The following is an 18,421-nucleotide window of genomic DNA, read 5'->3' on the forward strand; positions in this document are numbered from 1 at the left end:
TACTCCATCTCGCACAGTTGAAGCCCTGAACCGAAAAAGGAGGCAGAGTCGGCGTGGGGGTGGAGTCGGCGTGGCAAGGGGGTGGTGCCTGCAGGTGTAGGGGCACACCATTGCCTTCACTGGCACACCAGTGGCTCAGTCCAACCCTGGTATAAGCGGTGGGTGTTTGCTGCAATATGCTGCATTGTACATGTAGGGCGCAGAGCATGAAGAGGTTAAAAGGAACCTGTCACATAAAAATGCACTGTAATCTGCAGGCATCATGTTATAGAGCAGGATGAGCTAAACATAATGAGATTATATATATATATATATATATATATATATACATATATATATATATATTGTGAGACACTGAAGGGGTTAACTGTGGATGGGCGGTATGTTTCCCCTAGGTTTTGCTTCTATGCAAGGCCTTAGTGCTGAGGTGGGTTTGTCCAGCACCTTGGACACAGGTGATGGGTGCAGACTAATGAGCCTGCATAAAATCACTCAGCAGAGTTGAGTGTGTTGTCTCTCTGTGGAAGGAGGCTGAGAGGACACAGCCCTGACCTCTGTGCCTGGAGCAGCCACGTGATCTTTGTATAGTGTGAGTTAGTGGACTATTTGTATAGTTAGCACCCTGACGGGTAGGTTTTTGTTTATTTATTCAAATACCTGAATGTAAAGGCTGGTTTATTTTTGCTGCAATAAACGCAGGGGAGACCTGTTTGGACTATACCTTGGTGTCACTGTCTTGAACTGCATCACAGCACCCCGCTACCACGGTCTCTACCGGGCCAAATCTTCCACATATGGTGCTTCGGATTGCGGGCAGTTCAAAAAGACATACACCTGAAAGGCTCGCTACATCCTGCAACATTGCATGGCCTGGGTGAAAGCAGCAGGCAAAGTGCAGGATAAAGCCAAGATGGAGGACTTTATTAAATACCTGCAAGAGGAGGCCAGAGCTAATCGGCAGCAGCAGCAGGAAGAGTCCCTGGCTAATCGGCAGCTGCAGCAAGCCATGCTCCAGCAGCAGGAGGAGAGGTCCCGCCAGCAGCAAGCCATGCTCCAGCAACAGCAGGCAGAGTCCCGAGCCATGCTACAGCAACAGCAGGAAGAGTCCCGAGCCATGTTCCAGCTGATGATGGAGAAGTTTTCTGGCATTATGGCAGCACCGCAAGCGACGACTACTGAGGGGTCCCATACTGGTCTGCAAGGGTACCCGGTTGTCCAGCGTTCCGCACGGGCTGCAGTACAAAAGGCTTTACAAAAAATGGCGACGACCGACGACGTGGAGGCGTATCTCACAGTGTTCGAGCGAGTAGCTGAGCGAGAGGAGTTACCGGCTGAGCAGTGGGCAGATGTCCTGGCACCGTTCCTGACCGGCGAGTCGCAGAAGGATTACTACGACCTGAGTGAAACGGAGGCCCGTAAGTACCCCCAGCTAAAGGCGGAGATTCTGGCTCGTCTTGGGGTCACCGTTCAAGTTCGCTCCAGCCGGGTCCACCAGTGGGCTTACTCAGAAAAATTACCCCCACGCTCCCAAATGCATGACCTGATCCATCTTGTCCGGAAGTGGCTACAACCAGAGGACTGCACCCCCGCACAGATGGTAGAGAGAGTGGTCCTCGACAAATTCACCCGTTCTCTGCCCTCTCGGCTCCAGCGGTGGGTTGGACAGGCCGGTCCCACAAAAGCTGAGGAGCTTGTGTCCCTAGTAGAGAGGTATCGGGCTACGGAGGACCTTCTACTTACCTCTCCGACACGAAGCAGTGCCAGTGACAGGGGCACCAAACCAGCTGGTAAGACTGCTACTGCGGAAAAGGGGAGACATGTCAGGTTGGGAGGGGGTTCATTGGGGGGCGTGGATACCCAGAAACCCAGTGAGGCTCGTGACAGAGGTCATGGCTGTATCCAGTGTTGGCGGTGCCATGAAATGGGCCATATTGCTGCCAACTGTCCACTGTCAGTGGAGCCAATGGACTGCAACCAGACCCGGCGAGTGTCACTGTTTGCCCGGCCAGTTCTGGCGGCTGAGTCAGTCACGGATGCAGAACCCCAAGTATGCATGGTCACAATCGGTGGTCACACAGTGGAAGCCTTGCTAGACTCAGGGAGTCTGGTCACCCTGGTGTGGGGAACTTTGGTTGATCCTGGACTATACAGTGGGCGGAGAGTGGAAGTGTTGTGTATACATGGGGACACTCACGAATATCCCACTGCTGTCATCAACCTACATACCCCTTGTGGTACTGTTAGCCATGAAGTGGGGGTGGTGGGGACCCTTTTTCATGAGGCTATTAACGGCAGAGACTTACCGGTGTTTTGGGATCTCTGGAGACAAAGACCCACCTCAGGTGCTGTTGCAGATATTGGACATCAGGTATGTCCGGCCTTGGCCCCTGAACCCTTTGAGGCCGATGTACACACACCAGCAGTAGGGGTGACCCCATGTGATGAATTCTCTCCCCTAGAGGTCCTAGCTGGTGAGGTCAAGGGCCACGAGGAGGTGGCCGACGTGCTGGACCTTGAGATTTCCCGTGAAAATTTTGGGGCTGCACAGCTACAGGATCCTACCTTGGTTAAAGCACGGGAGAATGTTAAGGTGATAAATGGGGTACTCCAAATACCAGGGGCTGATAAAATATACCCCCGAATGGTGATTATTGGGGAACTGTTGTACAGGGTCGACCAGATACGGGGTGAGGAGGTTGAGCAACTTGTAGTACCCCAATCTCACCGTAGGCTGGTGCTAGAGTTGGCACACAAACATGTGCTGGGAGGGCACTTAGGTGCTGAGAAGACCCGAGAGAGGATCCTGCAGCGATTTTTCTGGCCCGGGGTGTGGGAGGAGGTAAACCGGTATTGTAGCTCCTGCCCTGAGTGTCAACTTACTGCCCCGGACTCCCACTTCAGGAGTCCTTTGGTCCCGCTACCAATCATAGAAGTGCCCTTTGAACGGATTGCAATGGATCTGGTTGGCCCCATAGTCAAATCCTCCAGGGGGCACCAATACATCCTAGTTATCCTGGACTACGCTACGCGGTATCCCGAGGCGATTCCATTAAGGAACACCTCCTCCAAAAATATTGCTAGGGAGCTGTTCCAGGTGTTCTCACGCACAGGCCTCCCCAAGGAAATCTTGACTGACCAGGGTACCCCATTCATGTCTAGGGTAATGAAGGAGATGTGTAAGTTACTACAGGTAAAACAGCTCCGCACCTCTGTGTATCATCCTCAGACAGATGGCCTGGTCGAGAGGTTTAATAAGACCTTGAAGGGGATGCTTAAGAGGGTGGTCAGCAAAGATGGGAAGGACTGGGATTGTTTGTTGCCCTATTTGATGTTTGCCATACGGGAAGTTCCCCAGTCCTCCACGGGTTTCTCACCCTTTGAGCTGTTATATGGCCGTTCCCCACGTGGGCTTTTGGATATAGCCAAGGAGACCTGGGAACAGGAGAGGACCCCCCACCGTAGTGTGATAGAACACGTCTCCCTTATGCAGGACCGCATAGCGGCCATAATGCCCCTTGTAAAGGAGCACATGACAAGGGCACAAGAGGCCCAGTCTAGGGTCTACAATAGGTCAGCCAGACTCAGGACCTTTAACCCAGGCGACAGAGTGCTAGTTCTGGTGCCCACCGTGGAGAGCAAGTTCTTGGCAAAATGGCAAGGACCATATGAGGTCATGGAGAGAGTGGGGAAGGTAACCTACAGGGTATCTCAGCCGGGGAGGAGGAAACCCGAACAGATATACCACGTGAACCTCCTAAAGCCATGGAGGGAAAGAGAGTCCCTGATGGCCATGGGAGTAGAGAAGGCGTCTGTCCCCAAGAAGGGGACACCGGAGGTAGGTGTACCCGATGCCAAGGTGCCTGAAGTACGGATCTCGGAGTCCCTCTCCAGGGCCCAGATTCAGGAAGCGAAGGAGTTTGTGCTCCGAAATATGGATGTGTTCTCTAAGTTACCGGGACGTACTTCAGTCATCAAGCATGACATCATAACCGAACCCCACATCCGGGTACACCAAAAACCCTACCGGGTCCCTGAAGCGCGCCGGCTTGCCATATCCGAAGAAGTCAGGCAGATGTTAGACCTGGGGGTTATCGAGGAATCTAAAAGTGACTGGTCGAGTCCTATTGTGTTGATTCCCAAACCTGATGGTTCCCTACGGTTCTGCAATGATTTTAGGAAGTTGAACGAGGTGTCCAAATTTGATTCCTATCCCATGCCCAGGGTTGATGAGTTGATAGAACGACTTGGACAGGCTAGGTTCTTCTCCACCCTTGACCTGACGAAAGGGTATTGGCAGGTACCCCTGACTGACAGGGCTAAAGAGAATACCGCTTTTGTTACCCCTGATGGGCTTTTTCAGTACGTGGTACTCCCCTTTGGGCTACATGGGGCTCCCGCCACATTCCAGAGGTTAATGGATCTCGTGCTAAAACCTCACCGGAGTTATGCCTCGGCCTACTTGGATGACATCATAGTCTATAGTTACGACTGGGAGAGTCATCTAGCCAAAGTACAAGCAGTGGTAGACTCCCTGAGGGCGGCAGGGCTGACAGCGAACCCCCAAAAATGTGCACTGGGTCTGGAAGAGGCCCGTTACCTGGGGTACCGTATTGGGCGAGGGGTCATCAAACCCCAAGTAAATAAAGTAGAGGCGATCCAGCAGTGGCCACGACCTTTGAGCAAGAAGCAAGTGAGGGCTTTTCTGGGCATAGTGGGCTATTATCGCCAATTTATCCCTGATTTTGCGACAATAGCGGCACCCCTGACTGACCTGACCAAAGGTAGCAGGGTGGTGATGGTAAAGTGGAGTGAAGAGGCTGAGGGGGCGTTTCAGCGACTTAAGACGGTTTTGTGTGAGGGACCGATACTGATCACCCCTAACTTCACCAAGACCTTTATTGTGCAGACTGACGCTTCTGACGTGGGCTTGGGGGCTGTCCTGTCCCAAGTGGTGGAGGGTGAGGAACATCCTGTAACATTCCTGAGCCGCAAGCTCACACCTCCTGAGAAGAACTATAGTATAGTTGAGAGGGAGTGCTTGGCGATAAAATAGGCTCTGGAATCCCTGAAGTATTATTTGGTAGGGCGGCAGTTTACACTGGTGACCGATCACTCTCCCCTCACCTGGATGAGTCAGGCCAAAGAGAGGAACGCCAGGGTCACAAGGTGGTTCCTAATGCTCCAGAATTTTAAATTCACGGTGGAACATCGAGCAGGAAAGCTGCATGGGAATGCCGATGCCCTATCCCGTACCCACTGTCTGATGGCCAAAAGTGTTCGTCCCCACAGGGTCAAACAGAGGGGGAGGGTATGTGAGACACTGAAGGGGTTAACTGTGGATGGGCGGTATGTTTCCCCTAGGTTTTGCTTCTATGCAAGGCCTTAGTGCTGAGGTGGGTTTGTCCAGCACCTTGGACACAGGTGATGGGTGCAGACTAATGAGCCTGCATAAAATCACTCAGCAGAGTTGAGTGTGTTGTCTCTCTGTGGAAGGAGGCTGAGAGGACACAGCCCTGACCTCTGTGCCTGGAGCAGCCACGTGATCTTTGTATAGTGTGAGTTAGTGGACTATTTGTATAGTTAGCACCCTGACGGGTAGGTTTTTGTTTATTTATTCAAATACCTGAATGTAAAGGCTGGTTTATTTTTGCTGCAATAAACGCAGGCGAGACCTGTTTGAACTATACCTTGGTGTCACTGTCTTGAACTGCATCACAGCACCCCGCTACCACGGTCTCTACCGGGCCAAATCTTCCACAATATATATAATATATATATATATATATAGTTTCTGTTTGCAGTAGACATATTGGAGATATACTCTATACAACAGCAATGTGACTGGGTGTATTCAGAGATTTTCCTGGACAATAGTCATGTGACGAGTTATTGGACACCACTCCCACTAATGTATGCAAGAGGGCGGAAAGTTTAAATGTCCACAGTGCACATTATTAAGACGCTGGTCATCAAAACACGTTGATTGTTTCCTTTCCCTTTGTTTGCTGTTTGGATGATTTTTATGCAATAAATAATATCCTTTTAGATCCGAAGACTATCGGATCTCTTCTATGAACTTACAGAGAACTAATAGGTCCGCCTCCTTCACCTCTTAGCATATAAAGAGAAGTTATATATACAAATATATCTATTATCTGTTCTGCTCCTGCTCTTTTAGGCTACATGCATACTGCTGTGTGCTGTGCCGTGATCTGGCTGTACAAGTTGAAGCCAAATCATGACCGCCATTGTAGTCAATGGAAGCCCGATACCAGTTTCAATGCACTGTGTCTAGTCTTGTGGCCACTCAGCTTCCTATGGAGAAGGAAGGGTTAAGCACCCTTCCCCTCTCCTCCCAGCTTGCAGCTCATGGCACAATGCTGCTGCTATGGCGGTGTGCATGTAGCTTTATATATTAGCTACATAAATTACTGCATTTTCATGACAGGTTGTCTTTATGCTGGCTATATACACTTAGGGATTTGAAATCACAAAATTCTGACCAAGTTAAGGAAGCCTTAGTCCAAATTGCTAGACCCTAGTGCCTTACGGTCCAAAACAAATAGTGATCTTTTCAGTATGTCTTCAGCGGCAAACATCAATTATAGCCACATGGATCTACCAAAATAGGCTATTTGGCACCTATATTTGTAAGCTAGAAACACGACTGGCATTTTTATAGAGAAAAATTATAATAGAAAGATTTGTACCTTTTATTTGTTTTGGGCCCATCTCTGATTTTTACTGTAAATCCTGAAGAAATTTACTTTACAAATAATCTTTCAGTCTAAAGACATTATTTAGGCCATTTTTTGTAGGGCAAAGCAAAGAGAAAAACTCAAAGAAATATACATTTTGTGAAAAGATTTTAGCATCTATGTAGGTTCAACATTTGGTTTTAACTGCTAAATCGTGTAAAAATGGCCTTTAGTAGCTTTCTTACTCTGAGGTTTTGGAAAGGCTTTATACATACAAACCAGTTTGCTGTAATTTGATGCTAGAAAAAAAATCACAAACATATAAATAATACATATAAAAATAATGCACTAAAACACTGTGAAAACCCAGCTGTAGCCAAGGGGCTTTGGAGTAATATTTTCTATTCCTACTTTGACAGGTTCTGTTTGCACAACCAGGATCAAAACAGGTGTTGGCTATCCCCAGCTGAGTGCTGTGATTGAATGTGCTGACTCTGCCCATGGACTGAAAGGACATATCATTTCAGTAAGTATATTCTATTATTACTAAAGGAAAAAAGGATGGCACACACTCACAAGTACACCTTTGGAGTCTTGTACTTACTGTGCTACTGAACAAAAAGTAGCTGGCATTACGCTACAAAACATGGGTCATTGCATATAAAGATAACTGGCACTAGTAAGTAAACTTGAACACATTAGTTTATTAGTGTTTATTAATATATAAATTGCTAATAAAAATGACTGTATATGCTGGTGTAACAAAAAATTGGCGAAAAACCTCCCCTCAGCTTACACACGGGTCAATAAAAAAATAGACTTGCTTACTCATCTTCCGGCGTCCCTGATGCTTGCCATGGCCTCCCGATGATCGTTGCGGGTCCTCTTTTGTCTTCTTGCTGCTGTAACAGTTGGCAGAGCCGCAGCTATGGGCATACTATGATGTCAACAGCGGCCACATCATAGTATGCGCCAGCCGGCAGATTGCATGGCAGCGGCTCTGCCAGCTGTTACAGCGAGAAGAAGACAGAAGAAAACCAGCGACGAGCGTCGTCCCTGATGAGCATCAGGGATGCCGATGCATGAGTATGTAAGTTTATTTTTTTATGCGGGCTGGCTGGTGTATATGTAAGGGGGCTGGCTGTATACTTAAGGCGGCTGGCTGTATACTTAAGGCGGCTGGCTGTATACTTAAGGGAGCTGGCTCACTATATACTTAGGGGGCTGGCTGGGTATATACTATATTACTCACTTGTCAAGCAAAAAATGAAAAAGTTAAGCTGTTGCCTGTGCAGCATTGGGTATCAAATGCTGCATTCATCATTTAATCTATTGTGAATGTGTAACTTTTTTGTTAAAATGAATGTATTTTCGAAAACAATTACAATTTCTAAATTGCACCTCCATGTTGTTTTAATTCTTGTGAAACACCTAAAGGGTTATCAGACTTCTTAAAAGTGGTTTTACATACATTAAGAGGTGCGATTTTTAATATAGAGTGATTTATGGGGTCTTACTATTATTTAGGCCTCTAAAAGTCACTTTAAAGCTGAGCAGGTCCCTAAATCATAAATTTTGTCGATTTTCATGAAAATGGGAAAAATTGCACCCAAAGTTCTAAGCCCCGGAACATGAAAAAATTAAAGAGAGGAGGCATCAAAATCCATGCTAACATTAAGCAGACATTTGTCTATTGTTAGTTATTAAGTTATTTAGGTGGTATGGCTATCTGACTGGAAAGCAGAGAATTTAGAACTATGAAAACTTTTGCCAAATATCATTTTTTTAATAGCTAAACTCAAAAGATACACATTTTTCAACTAACATGAAGTCACAAAAAAACTATCCTAAAATTTCCTGGATATGTTAAAGTGTCCATAGTTCTAACCAATTATAGGGACACATCTCAGATTCTAAAAGTAGCGCTTGCCGAGAGATATTTATATCTCATAACTTGACACCATTTCTCAATAGTGTCTCAAAAACAAATATTGTGGTTACTAAAGGCAAGTAGCAAGAAATTCTTTTTCAGGAGAAGTAATGTAAAATTTTTACATTTTAATGGGATAGATTGATAGATCTCCTGAAGTTCGGCGCATGATGTCAATCACATGGGAGGAGATGTTCAGAGGAGGTGAGCATTTGACTTCAGTGTTAAACCTTCCTGACTTTTTACATCTAACTAAGATCTCACTACAAAGTTGATTTTCTAGATGACACCACAAATCTAGAAGCTGTTCAACTGCTTGACAAAATATTGGTAGTGGTTTATTTGGCCAATTACTGATGATAGGTTGCCTTTAAGGATGCAGCCCTTTTCCATTTTTGCGTTTTCATTTTTGGACCTCACCTTTGGAAAGCCATACCTTTTTTTTACATTCATAGGGCTGTATGTGGGCTTGATATATGTGTAACAAATTAAACTTCTTAGTGGATCACTTTAATATTTTGTACTATGCACTTGAAAGCTGGAAAACATATTCCAAATGCATTGAAATAGGTGACAAACATTTTTTGTACAAGCTTGGTTTTTATTGCCATTACTGTGTGATCCAAATGAAACCTCCCCTTTATACTTTGGGTCAGTACAACCACAGAGACAGAAATTTTATATAACCTCAATTTGTTTTAATAACTTTAAAAAAATTCTAAACTTTCAGGAAAAAATCATATGTTTATTCATTATTTTGTGCATTCTAGGGAAAGTTGGATGATTAGACTGTACAATGATTCAATACAACTCCGAGCCGTTAATTAACCCCTTCACGCTCCGGAGCTAACGGGCTGAGCCCTCTTCATACAGAGATGGGCTTTGCTGCATATCCCAGCAAAGACCCATCACTAACACCAGATCGCGCGTGTTAACCTGTTGTTTGCCGCCGGCAAAGTCACCGACGGCACTGTAATGGGCGCCGCCATTTTACCTCCAATCGTCGCTCCCCTGAATGTCATTGCGGGGCGGCGATCGGTTGCCATGGTAGCATCGGGTCATCATTTGACCGAGGCTTAATGGCTTCGGCATTTTCATTACAATGAGCCAGTAATGTACAGTGTGCCAGAAATGCCAGAAATGCCATATACTGCAATACAGTTGTATTGCAGTATATGGTAGGAACGATCAGACCATCTAGGGTTAATGTACCCTAGATGGTCTAAGATATAGGGAAAAAAACTGAATTTCTTTTTAAAAAAATGTGAAAAATTAATAAAATATTAAAAGTTCAAATCACCCCCCTTTCCCTAGAACTGATATAAAATATAATAAACAGTAAAAATCACAGACACATTAGGTATCCCTACATCTCAAAATGCCCGATCTATCAAAATATAAAAACGGTTACGGCCGGCGGTGAGCTCCGGAATGGCAAATGCCGGCCAAATGTCCGAAATGCGACTTTTACACCTTTTTATATGACATAAAAAATGTAAAAAAAATCATCAAAATGTTGCACAGTCCTCAAAATGGTAGCAATGAAAACGTCGGCTCATTTCACAAAAAATGACACCTAACACAGCTCCGTATACCAAAGTATGAAAAAGTTATTAGTGTCAGAAGAATGTCAAAATTTATTTTTTTTTGTACACATTTGTTTAATTTTTGAAAATGTATGAAAATGCCATAAAACCTGTATAAATCTGTTATCACCGCGATCGTACCGAACCAAAGCATAAAGCTGAGGTGTTATTTGGAGCGCAGAGTGAAAGTCGTAAAAACTGAGCCCACAAGAACGTGACACACATGCATTTTTTTTTACATTTTTCCACATTTGGATTTTTTTCTGGCTTCCCAGTACACGACATGGAATAATAAATAACATCACGGGAAAGTAAAATTTGTTACACACAAAATAAGCCCTCACTCAGCTCTGTACACGGAAAAATGAAAAAGTTATGGATTTTTGAAGATGAAGAGCGAGAAATGAGCGAAAATACCCTGCGTCCTTAAGGGGTAAAGATCCAGGAGAAATAACGAAGGAATGGCTAAAAGATATGTCTTAAGTTCAATTTAGATGTCTCTGTGAATTACATCTAGATCATGTTCACATTGAAGGCATCAGTACAGATTTCATGACATTTAATGGGAATATATAGCATAAAAGCAGCTTGAGAAAACCCTGTCTACAATGCTTCACAACAACACTGTTTATCAAAGTGTATGAATCTCTATTGTCATAATGGTTCCTAATTTTGTTTTATTGTCATCACCCCTATTATGATAAATTCCACCTCCACACTAGTTGAATTTCTTGGCATTTCATATTGAATTTCTGTCTAACAATTGAAATCAGAGCTTCCCAGGCAGCCGCTCTCACGGACCTTTGTGGTTTATTAGTTTGTAATATTACATCATTTTACTGTAAGGCTTGGCACAGTATTGCTATGGACTAATTCAAGACAGAAGGAAATCTCAGTCTTCTCACATTTTCATTTTGCTCACTAGGTGGTGATCAGGATCTATGGTACTAGTCCATGTTGTGTTCCTTTGAATCTATGGGAAAGCTTTTACCTTACACAAACTATTATTAAATCAGTTTTACATTTAGTTGTGGGCTTTTGCAGTGATTATCACCACAGTTCTTGTGATATTGTTTCCTTGCTTACTAGAACTTTTGGGGGGATTTATCAGGGCTTGTATGCCTGAAAACAGCCTGAATACATGATTCAGTCGCAATACCTGGAGACTAAATCATTTCACTTGTAAGGGTTTGGGAGCAAACCCAATATATATTGTCCCTCGGTTATCCAAGCTTCTCTGTCTAGCATATTTTATCTTTTTTGTATATGAAGAAAAAGAAAAAAAAATTGCAGGTCACATAATTAAAATATGAATTATATTTTTATAGGACGGTGGCTGCAGTTGCCCAGGAGATGTTGCCAAAGCATTTGGTAAGTTGTGTGACAACCCAGCATCCATGTTGCACACACCTGTGTAAATTGAGTGATAAAATAGTTTATATTTAATGTATCCTTGTTCTGCTCACAGCCTCATTTTATTGTTGTATGAATAAGCCCTTAGACCATCTGAGTATGAGTATACAGGATCAAAAGATAACCAAAAACCGTAATGCCAATTCCATAAAATTAATCCAATCTTTATTAATACATAACATGGCAATCAATAAACACGAAAACATACAATATTAAAAACCACAAAAAACAAGAGTTGTGGTATTAGTCAATTAGTCAAATTCATGCACATCAAATGTTAGTACTAAATGCCCTTCAATCCACTAGGTACACAATAGATATTGAGGTAATTTTACCCTACCGGGCATTGCATGGTTAAACCATGACCACCACTACAGCACCCCTACCTATGTTTCTCCATCACTTCTTCAAGGGGGGGCTCCTTATGTATTAATAAAGATTGGAGTAATTTTATGGAATTGGGTTTTTGGTTATCTTTTGATCCTGTATACAGTACTTGTATTGGTACTAATATTATTTTTGGTATAGGGATTGTGTATGGCAAAAGTGGGCTGTTCTATTGGTTATCATTATCTGACTATGAGTGTCCTGACTAGAACATGCTCTACTTTTTAATCGATCAGTCTCTTGGAATTTTTTATGTGGCCAGATGTTACTTTTTCAAAGTTTGTCTTACATTGCGTTAATTAATTTTGCCAAGCTTTGCAAACTCTGTATTATTTAGGCAGTGGCATAACAAGACTCCATTGGGCCCTGGTGCGAACTTAGAATCGGGGTCCCCGTATACCTAAACCCTCGCTGAAGACACCATCCTGCACGTAATACTTCAAAATGCACATATATCATATACACACTCCACAGACATGAACACACCTACACTAAATATGCATAACACACATATATAAACACAGCACCATATATACTCTACACACACTATATACACGCTATACATACAAATATACTCACACCATATATAAGAAACATTGAAATAAGGTTGCACATAAATATACATTTATCCACATACTTGTACCATACTAATAATATTACATTATTAATACACCACATACATAAATATATACCAGCTGTGAATATACTGCATATTACTATATTGCACCAAAAAACTACTGCAACCAGGGCTGCCATAAGGGAGATATAGACATCACTTACTGTATAAATCAGTCACAGCTCTGTCCTTCTATCACTTATCTGTCCTGGTCTTCATCTTGGAGGTTCCTCACAGATGAGGGTTCTTCTTCTCCATTAGTTACACAATTTCTATAACTTCTCTGGTTGTGACTTGCTACAGAATTCACCACAAGATGTCTTCAGTTATATGCAGCACATCCCAAAACTGTGCCTACAGTCGCTTACACTATAATGTCCCAAGCATAAAAACTATGTCCCAATGTATATAGGGAACCCACTAATTGTTATACAGCAGCAACATCCATGTTTACCCCCATTCATTACTATTTAGCAAAGCAGTAACCTCAATAAATCACATCATTACACCTCATCATTAAAGTAGCAGAGCAGCCCCCGTCAACAGTCCATATGTAGTAAGCAGTGCCCCAATAATTAATATGTAGCGTAGAAGCTGCTCTAACTAGTTAATTTGGTTAATACACTGTTCAGCAGCCCCCAGTTATAAATATTCCATCCAGCAGCCTCCTATTGTCCAACTGTCTTCTACTATTATACAGAATAGGAGTCCCCTTATAGTATACATTTACAGTGCCCACCCCCCCTCGTGTAATATACTGTCCATGAGCCTTTACTCCCCCACCCTTATAACAAACCGTAACCATTATTAACTCCCTTATCATATTTTAGGAGCCATTACCCCCACCCCCTTATTACATGCCAGTAGCCATTATTCTCCCCACACTCTTTATTACATACCAGTAGCCATTCCTTATCCTTATATACCAGGACCCCTTATTCCCCACCACCCACATATTACATACCAGTAGCCATTATTCCCACACCCCTTTATTATATACCAGGAGCCATTTATTCAGTCCCACTCCCTTATTACATACCAGTAGCCACCTTCCCCTTATTATATAATAGTTGCCATTATTTTATCCCCATCCTCTTTATTACATATCAATAGCCATTATCTCCCCCCTCCAGTCCCTGATTACAATCCAGCAGCCATTACCCCCCACCCCTTTATTACATACCAGTAGTCCCCCATTATTAGATAACATAAGCCATTATTTCATCCCCATCACCTGTATAACATGTTATTAGCCTTTATTTCCCCCCACCGCCCTTATTATACACCAGAAGCCATTTCCCCCCCACCTTTACTATATACCAGGAGCTGGACAGAAAAATAAAAAAATATACATACTTGCCTCGTGTGCTCCGTTGGTGCTGGCTGTGGTCTTCAGTGCAGGGAGTCACGTGCCCGACAGCTCCAATACAGCTAAAAGCTGTAGTAGGGAACCCGGAGGCAGCACAGATTTTAATCTGAGACAGGCTCAGCCACAGATGTATAGAGAATATAAACTCATATACAGCATATATACATCACATATTTATATCTGTACATTTATACACTTCATCTATCCACACATACAAACAGTATCTACTCACTTTCTGGCAGACTTGCTATCCCAGGGAAGTGTCAGAGGCCACATGGGGGAAGTAGACAGCGGGAAGTATAGATTATACATTTCAATCCAGTATTTTTGCTGTCCCCTCCCTCAACATTTTTTATCTAAGCTGTTATATACATATTATGCTGTAAAATATGCAGTATAACATGTATATAATGGTGCACATCCACCATTCTTTAGTATGTCAGGTCGGTTGCTGGGGTCCCCTGACACTGTGAGCCCCATCTCAGCTGCCATGGCTGCTACTCCTGTAGGTACGTCCCTGCTTACAGCCAGCCAATACTGTAGCCTACTAGTCACAAGGGGAAGAGTTATTGCCTGCCCAGGTGGGGATGTTGCCGACATGGGTCACACAGAAAGGACTGCAGATCTGTTGTTTATGGGCTGATATTGCCTTATGGTTTTATGTAAATTGTAGCTGAATAGCAAATGCCAGAATTATTTAGAGTTTCCTTAGACAATAAATGCTTCATAAACTAGTTAAAACAAGCACATTCTTGCAGAGCTATTTAACACATATGATGTCAATTGGCTGTGTGGCTCGATGTCAAGTAAATGTCTGCTGTGAAAAGATTCAGTTAGAAAAAGTAAAATAATTTGGTTTCTGAATCGTGAGATTCTGGAATTTGAGCATTTAGAAATGTTTATAAGTCACAATATTCCCACACTACTTCAGCGAAACATCATGTGTCACAAAAATAAGACTCAAATAATTCATTAAATAATTCCCAACCTATATGGTAACAGACCACCTGCTCAGCCAGAGACTGGACTGAAGTCATTGATTTGGTACACGAACGAGCAGGCTGTAAGCAGGCAATCTCAGGTGAGCAATAGGAGTCGATTTTTACTTATGATCCGAAAGCCCTCTTAACCCCACCCTTTTATGATTAACCTCGCTCCTAAAATGCCCCTTTCATTGTGTTACTGTAAAATATGTTTGGAGGAAAATTGGAGGTTAGCTTTGCATGTGTGTGATCTACTATACATGCACATTTAATGTACTTTTAGGACCTGTGATCATAGGTTTGAATGTGACCAGAGTCTCATGCTTTTTCTACAATGTACAAATGCAGCATGTAATAACATAGATTTATGCAAAATGGTCTGCTCCATTCGGAGCCTCTTGGAACTCTAGAATCTGTCATTCCTCAGTTGTTTCTTCTAGTATGTTTTCAATAAATTTAACTCAGTTAAAGGGAATCTGTCATTTTTCACAAATACAGCTAGTGACAGGTTCCTTTAGAGCCATATTAACTAAATGCCACCCTTCTTTTAGCTAAAATTTCTTTCCCAAAAAATCTAACTTTTCTTTCTCTAAAATCGGAGGGGACTTGTCCTGCTTGGTCAAGCCTAGCGGCTCTTTATGGGAGACTGGTTAGGCGGTTGCCTTAAACCACCAATTCAGCCTTGACTGGTTTGCATGCATTTACCATGTGTTTGCCCGGTTTGAATTTTAAAAAATGGGAGATGACTTATATACATCAGCTAAATTAAATTGCCAAAGATGGTACACTGCTAACCTTCAACAATATCCTCACAACCTATGATATCTCAAGCTCGCAAGCCTTTACATACATTAAGTTAGCATCTTTTGTCAACTCCTCTAAAAGGTTAAATAATCAATTTCTAAATGAGAGAAATCCACCCAAATTTATACTATTTTTATTGACAGAGACAAAATATAAAGGTGGAATATCTATTGCCTACTCAGATGTTATTAAATAAATCCTTAAAGGAAAACTAGGATATATGTTAAAATGAAAACAGGATATCGGGAAATAAATACATTTGGCAGAATGGCTTTCTGCTATAAATAACGCTTAAAAGAACATAATGTGTACCAACCATAGTGAATGCCTCTTTAAAATTTTAACAAGATAATATCTGTTCTAGTGACATCTTTCTCGTATTTATCCAGACAAGTAGTCCAATTTATGCCAAAGAGGCTGTGGTTTATCAGCTAATCTCCACCATTTATGGTGGAAATCCCCCTAACTTAAGATGTATGGGCATCAAGTCCTCTGCTTAATAACTGGTACCTGTACTATCTCAGCAGAGACCAGTCCAGAATTATTCCTCTTGAACTAAGTTAGTTTAGTTGTTGTGCCTGTATTCATGCACATTGTTGCACAGATTAATCACAAGCTACAACCATCTGTGATGAGTTGAGTTCTTGCCTCTTATTAATCATTTTACTTTAGGCACAAAGTTAGATTCGGACATTTACATGTGATCCTGCTACAAGCTCCTCTCTGCTTCTATCCCGCACCCCAGCATGAGTTTAACCCTAACAGCAGAGCCCAAGTGTGTGACAAGCTGTACCCAGTGATCTCCTCAGCAGTGGCTTCTCCTGTAGTTCTGGCCAGTATTCTCTTCAGACACCAGTGTGGTCATCCTACTACACGGGGTAGTATCTGCAAAATCCTACAAACTTCTCTTCTCTTCTGCTCTGAGCTGAGGCATTTGCAGATTGTTTGTAAATAGAAGGTCATGAACTGTAAACAGAAGCTGCACGTAGTGTCTGTACAAGAGCTCAGTGTTGCTTCTCTGTTTACACCACCTTCAGGCTGGAGTGTTTTTGCACCTAAATTGCGCCTAGCTGAACAAGTTGCTAATGATAAATGATTAGAAGGTGCGGTACAACAACTGCACATTGGTAGGATAAGTGAGGGAAAACATGGTTATTTTTGCTGCATAGCTATTTTGGTGTTTAGTGTCAAATCTGGAGCAAAAACTGTGCTCCAGTGGAAAAGGTGCAAAAACAACAAAAAAAAACAAGTGATATTGTGAATATGAAGGGTGAGGGGTAGCTGCAATCTGAAGGATACTGGATTAGTCATTTCTATAATAGAAGTTCTAAACTTCTAGTAGGAGTTCTAAAACAAATCCTACAACCTTTTTAAAAGAGATGAATCTGCCCCAGTTACCAGAAATGGAGTCTCCAGTATGACCAAATCTAAGCCTAGAGGCAGAACAAAATTCTCATTGTTAAATTTGGCAGCCACCTCTGAATCAATAAAGACTTTGCCAGAAAAAGACATCTCAGCAATAGAAAGGGTTAGAGGCAATACTATTCTTGGAACTGGTTTAGGAAATACCTGTGCAATCAAGTTACCTTCCCAAAGGTCAACTAGGGGCTTGTGGTTCTGGGACACTGGTCTCATGGGACTGGACTCAATCAAATGACTAGAATTACCACAGTTAAATCATAGAGAATTCTTAATGCAATGCTCCTTACACTTATAGGGTGACACGGCACCAATTTGAATGGGTTCTTTAGTATGAACAGGTAAAGATTACATATGTCCACCTTTATTTTCATTCAAGGGTCTGTCTAACCTGACTGCCAGTGACATAGCCTCCTCCAAGGATCTAGGCTCAGAGTGACCCAGTATAGGGTCTTTCAGCACAAGTTACAGCCCAAGACTGAATCGATACCTAAGAGTGCAGTCATTACCACTTGAAGATACACACCACCTCCTAAATCAGTACAATACTCTTATGTTGTTCTTCTGCCTTGGTGCAGTGTTAACTGGTCTCCAGCATAACCTGTTTTATCAGGTTCCTCATGCAACAACCCCAAGGCAGATAAAAACTAATTCACAGAGGACATCTCCAGAGAATCTGGGGCCAAAGAAAAAGCCCAAACCTCAGGATAGCCCCACAGGAGAGAAATAATTTCTCTTTGACTGTTAGTACCAGAACACTGACGTCTTAGACAGAAATATAGCTTGCATTTCTCTAAAGGAAAAGAAAAGCTTATTATCCCCAGGAAGGAAGTCTGGAAGCTTAACCTAGGGTTCAGACATAGACTTAACTGAAGATGAAGGAGGGCGCCATTCTTGCAACTGAACACGCTCTGCAAGGTACTGCACCATTTGAACTGGGCATTTGATTTCCAATTGTTGCAGCCTCGCTACTATATTTTTCTGGTTATTCCAAGCAGGTTGTTATTTTGTCACAACAGCACTGTAAAAAACATTGCTCTATTTTATTAAAAAATATCTATATATAATTGACAAGGAGGATGAAGCATGCACGATTAAGGAGTACCGATAATTTTCTCTAACTGGTTTATTAATTAACCCTCTTGAACTAGCCCCCATTTCTAGGGAAACCAAACTGGGCAGTTTGATTTTTAGGGGATGATTTCGTGTTTAGCAG

At 42.7% G+C, this 18,421-nt stretch overlaps 1 protein-coding gene across 2 annotated transcripts in view; it reads left to right on the forward strand.

The window, feature by feature from the left end:
* Positions 1-18,421, forward strand: part of GMPR (guanosine monophosphate reductase) — a 79,839-nt gene that overhangs the window by 45,291 nt on the left and 16,127 nt on the right. For both annotated transcript variants that reach the window (XM_072152644.1, XM_072152646.1), the window contains exons 6-7: positions 7,118-7,224; positions 11,543-11,585. In XM_072152644.1, the coding sequence (XP_072008745.1) occupies positions 7,118-7,224; positions 11,543-11,585 (150 nt within the window). The remainder of the gene's footprint in view (positions 1-7,117; positions 7,225-11,542; positions 11,586-18,421) is intronic.

Source organism: Engystomops pustulosus, chromosome 5 (assembly GCF_040894005.1).
Source record: "Engystomops pustulosus chromosome 5, aEngPut4.maternal, whole genome shotgun sequence".
NCBI classification, from domain to species: domain Eukaryota; kingdom Metazoa; phylum Chordata; class Amphibia; order Anura; family Leptodactylidae; genus Engystomops; species Engystomops pustulosus.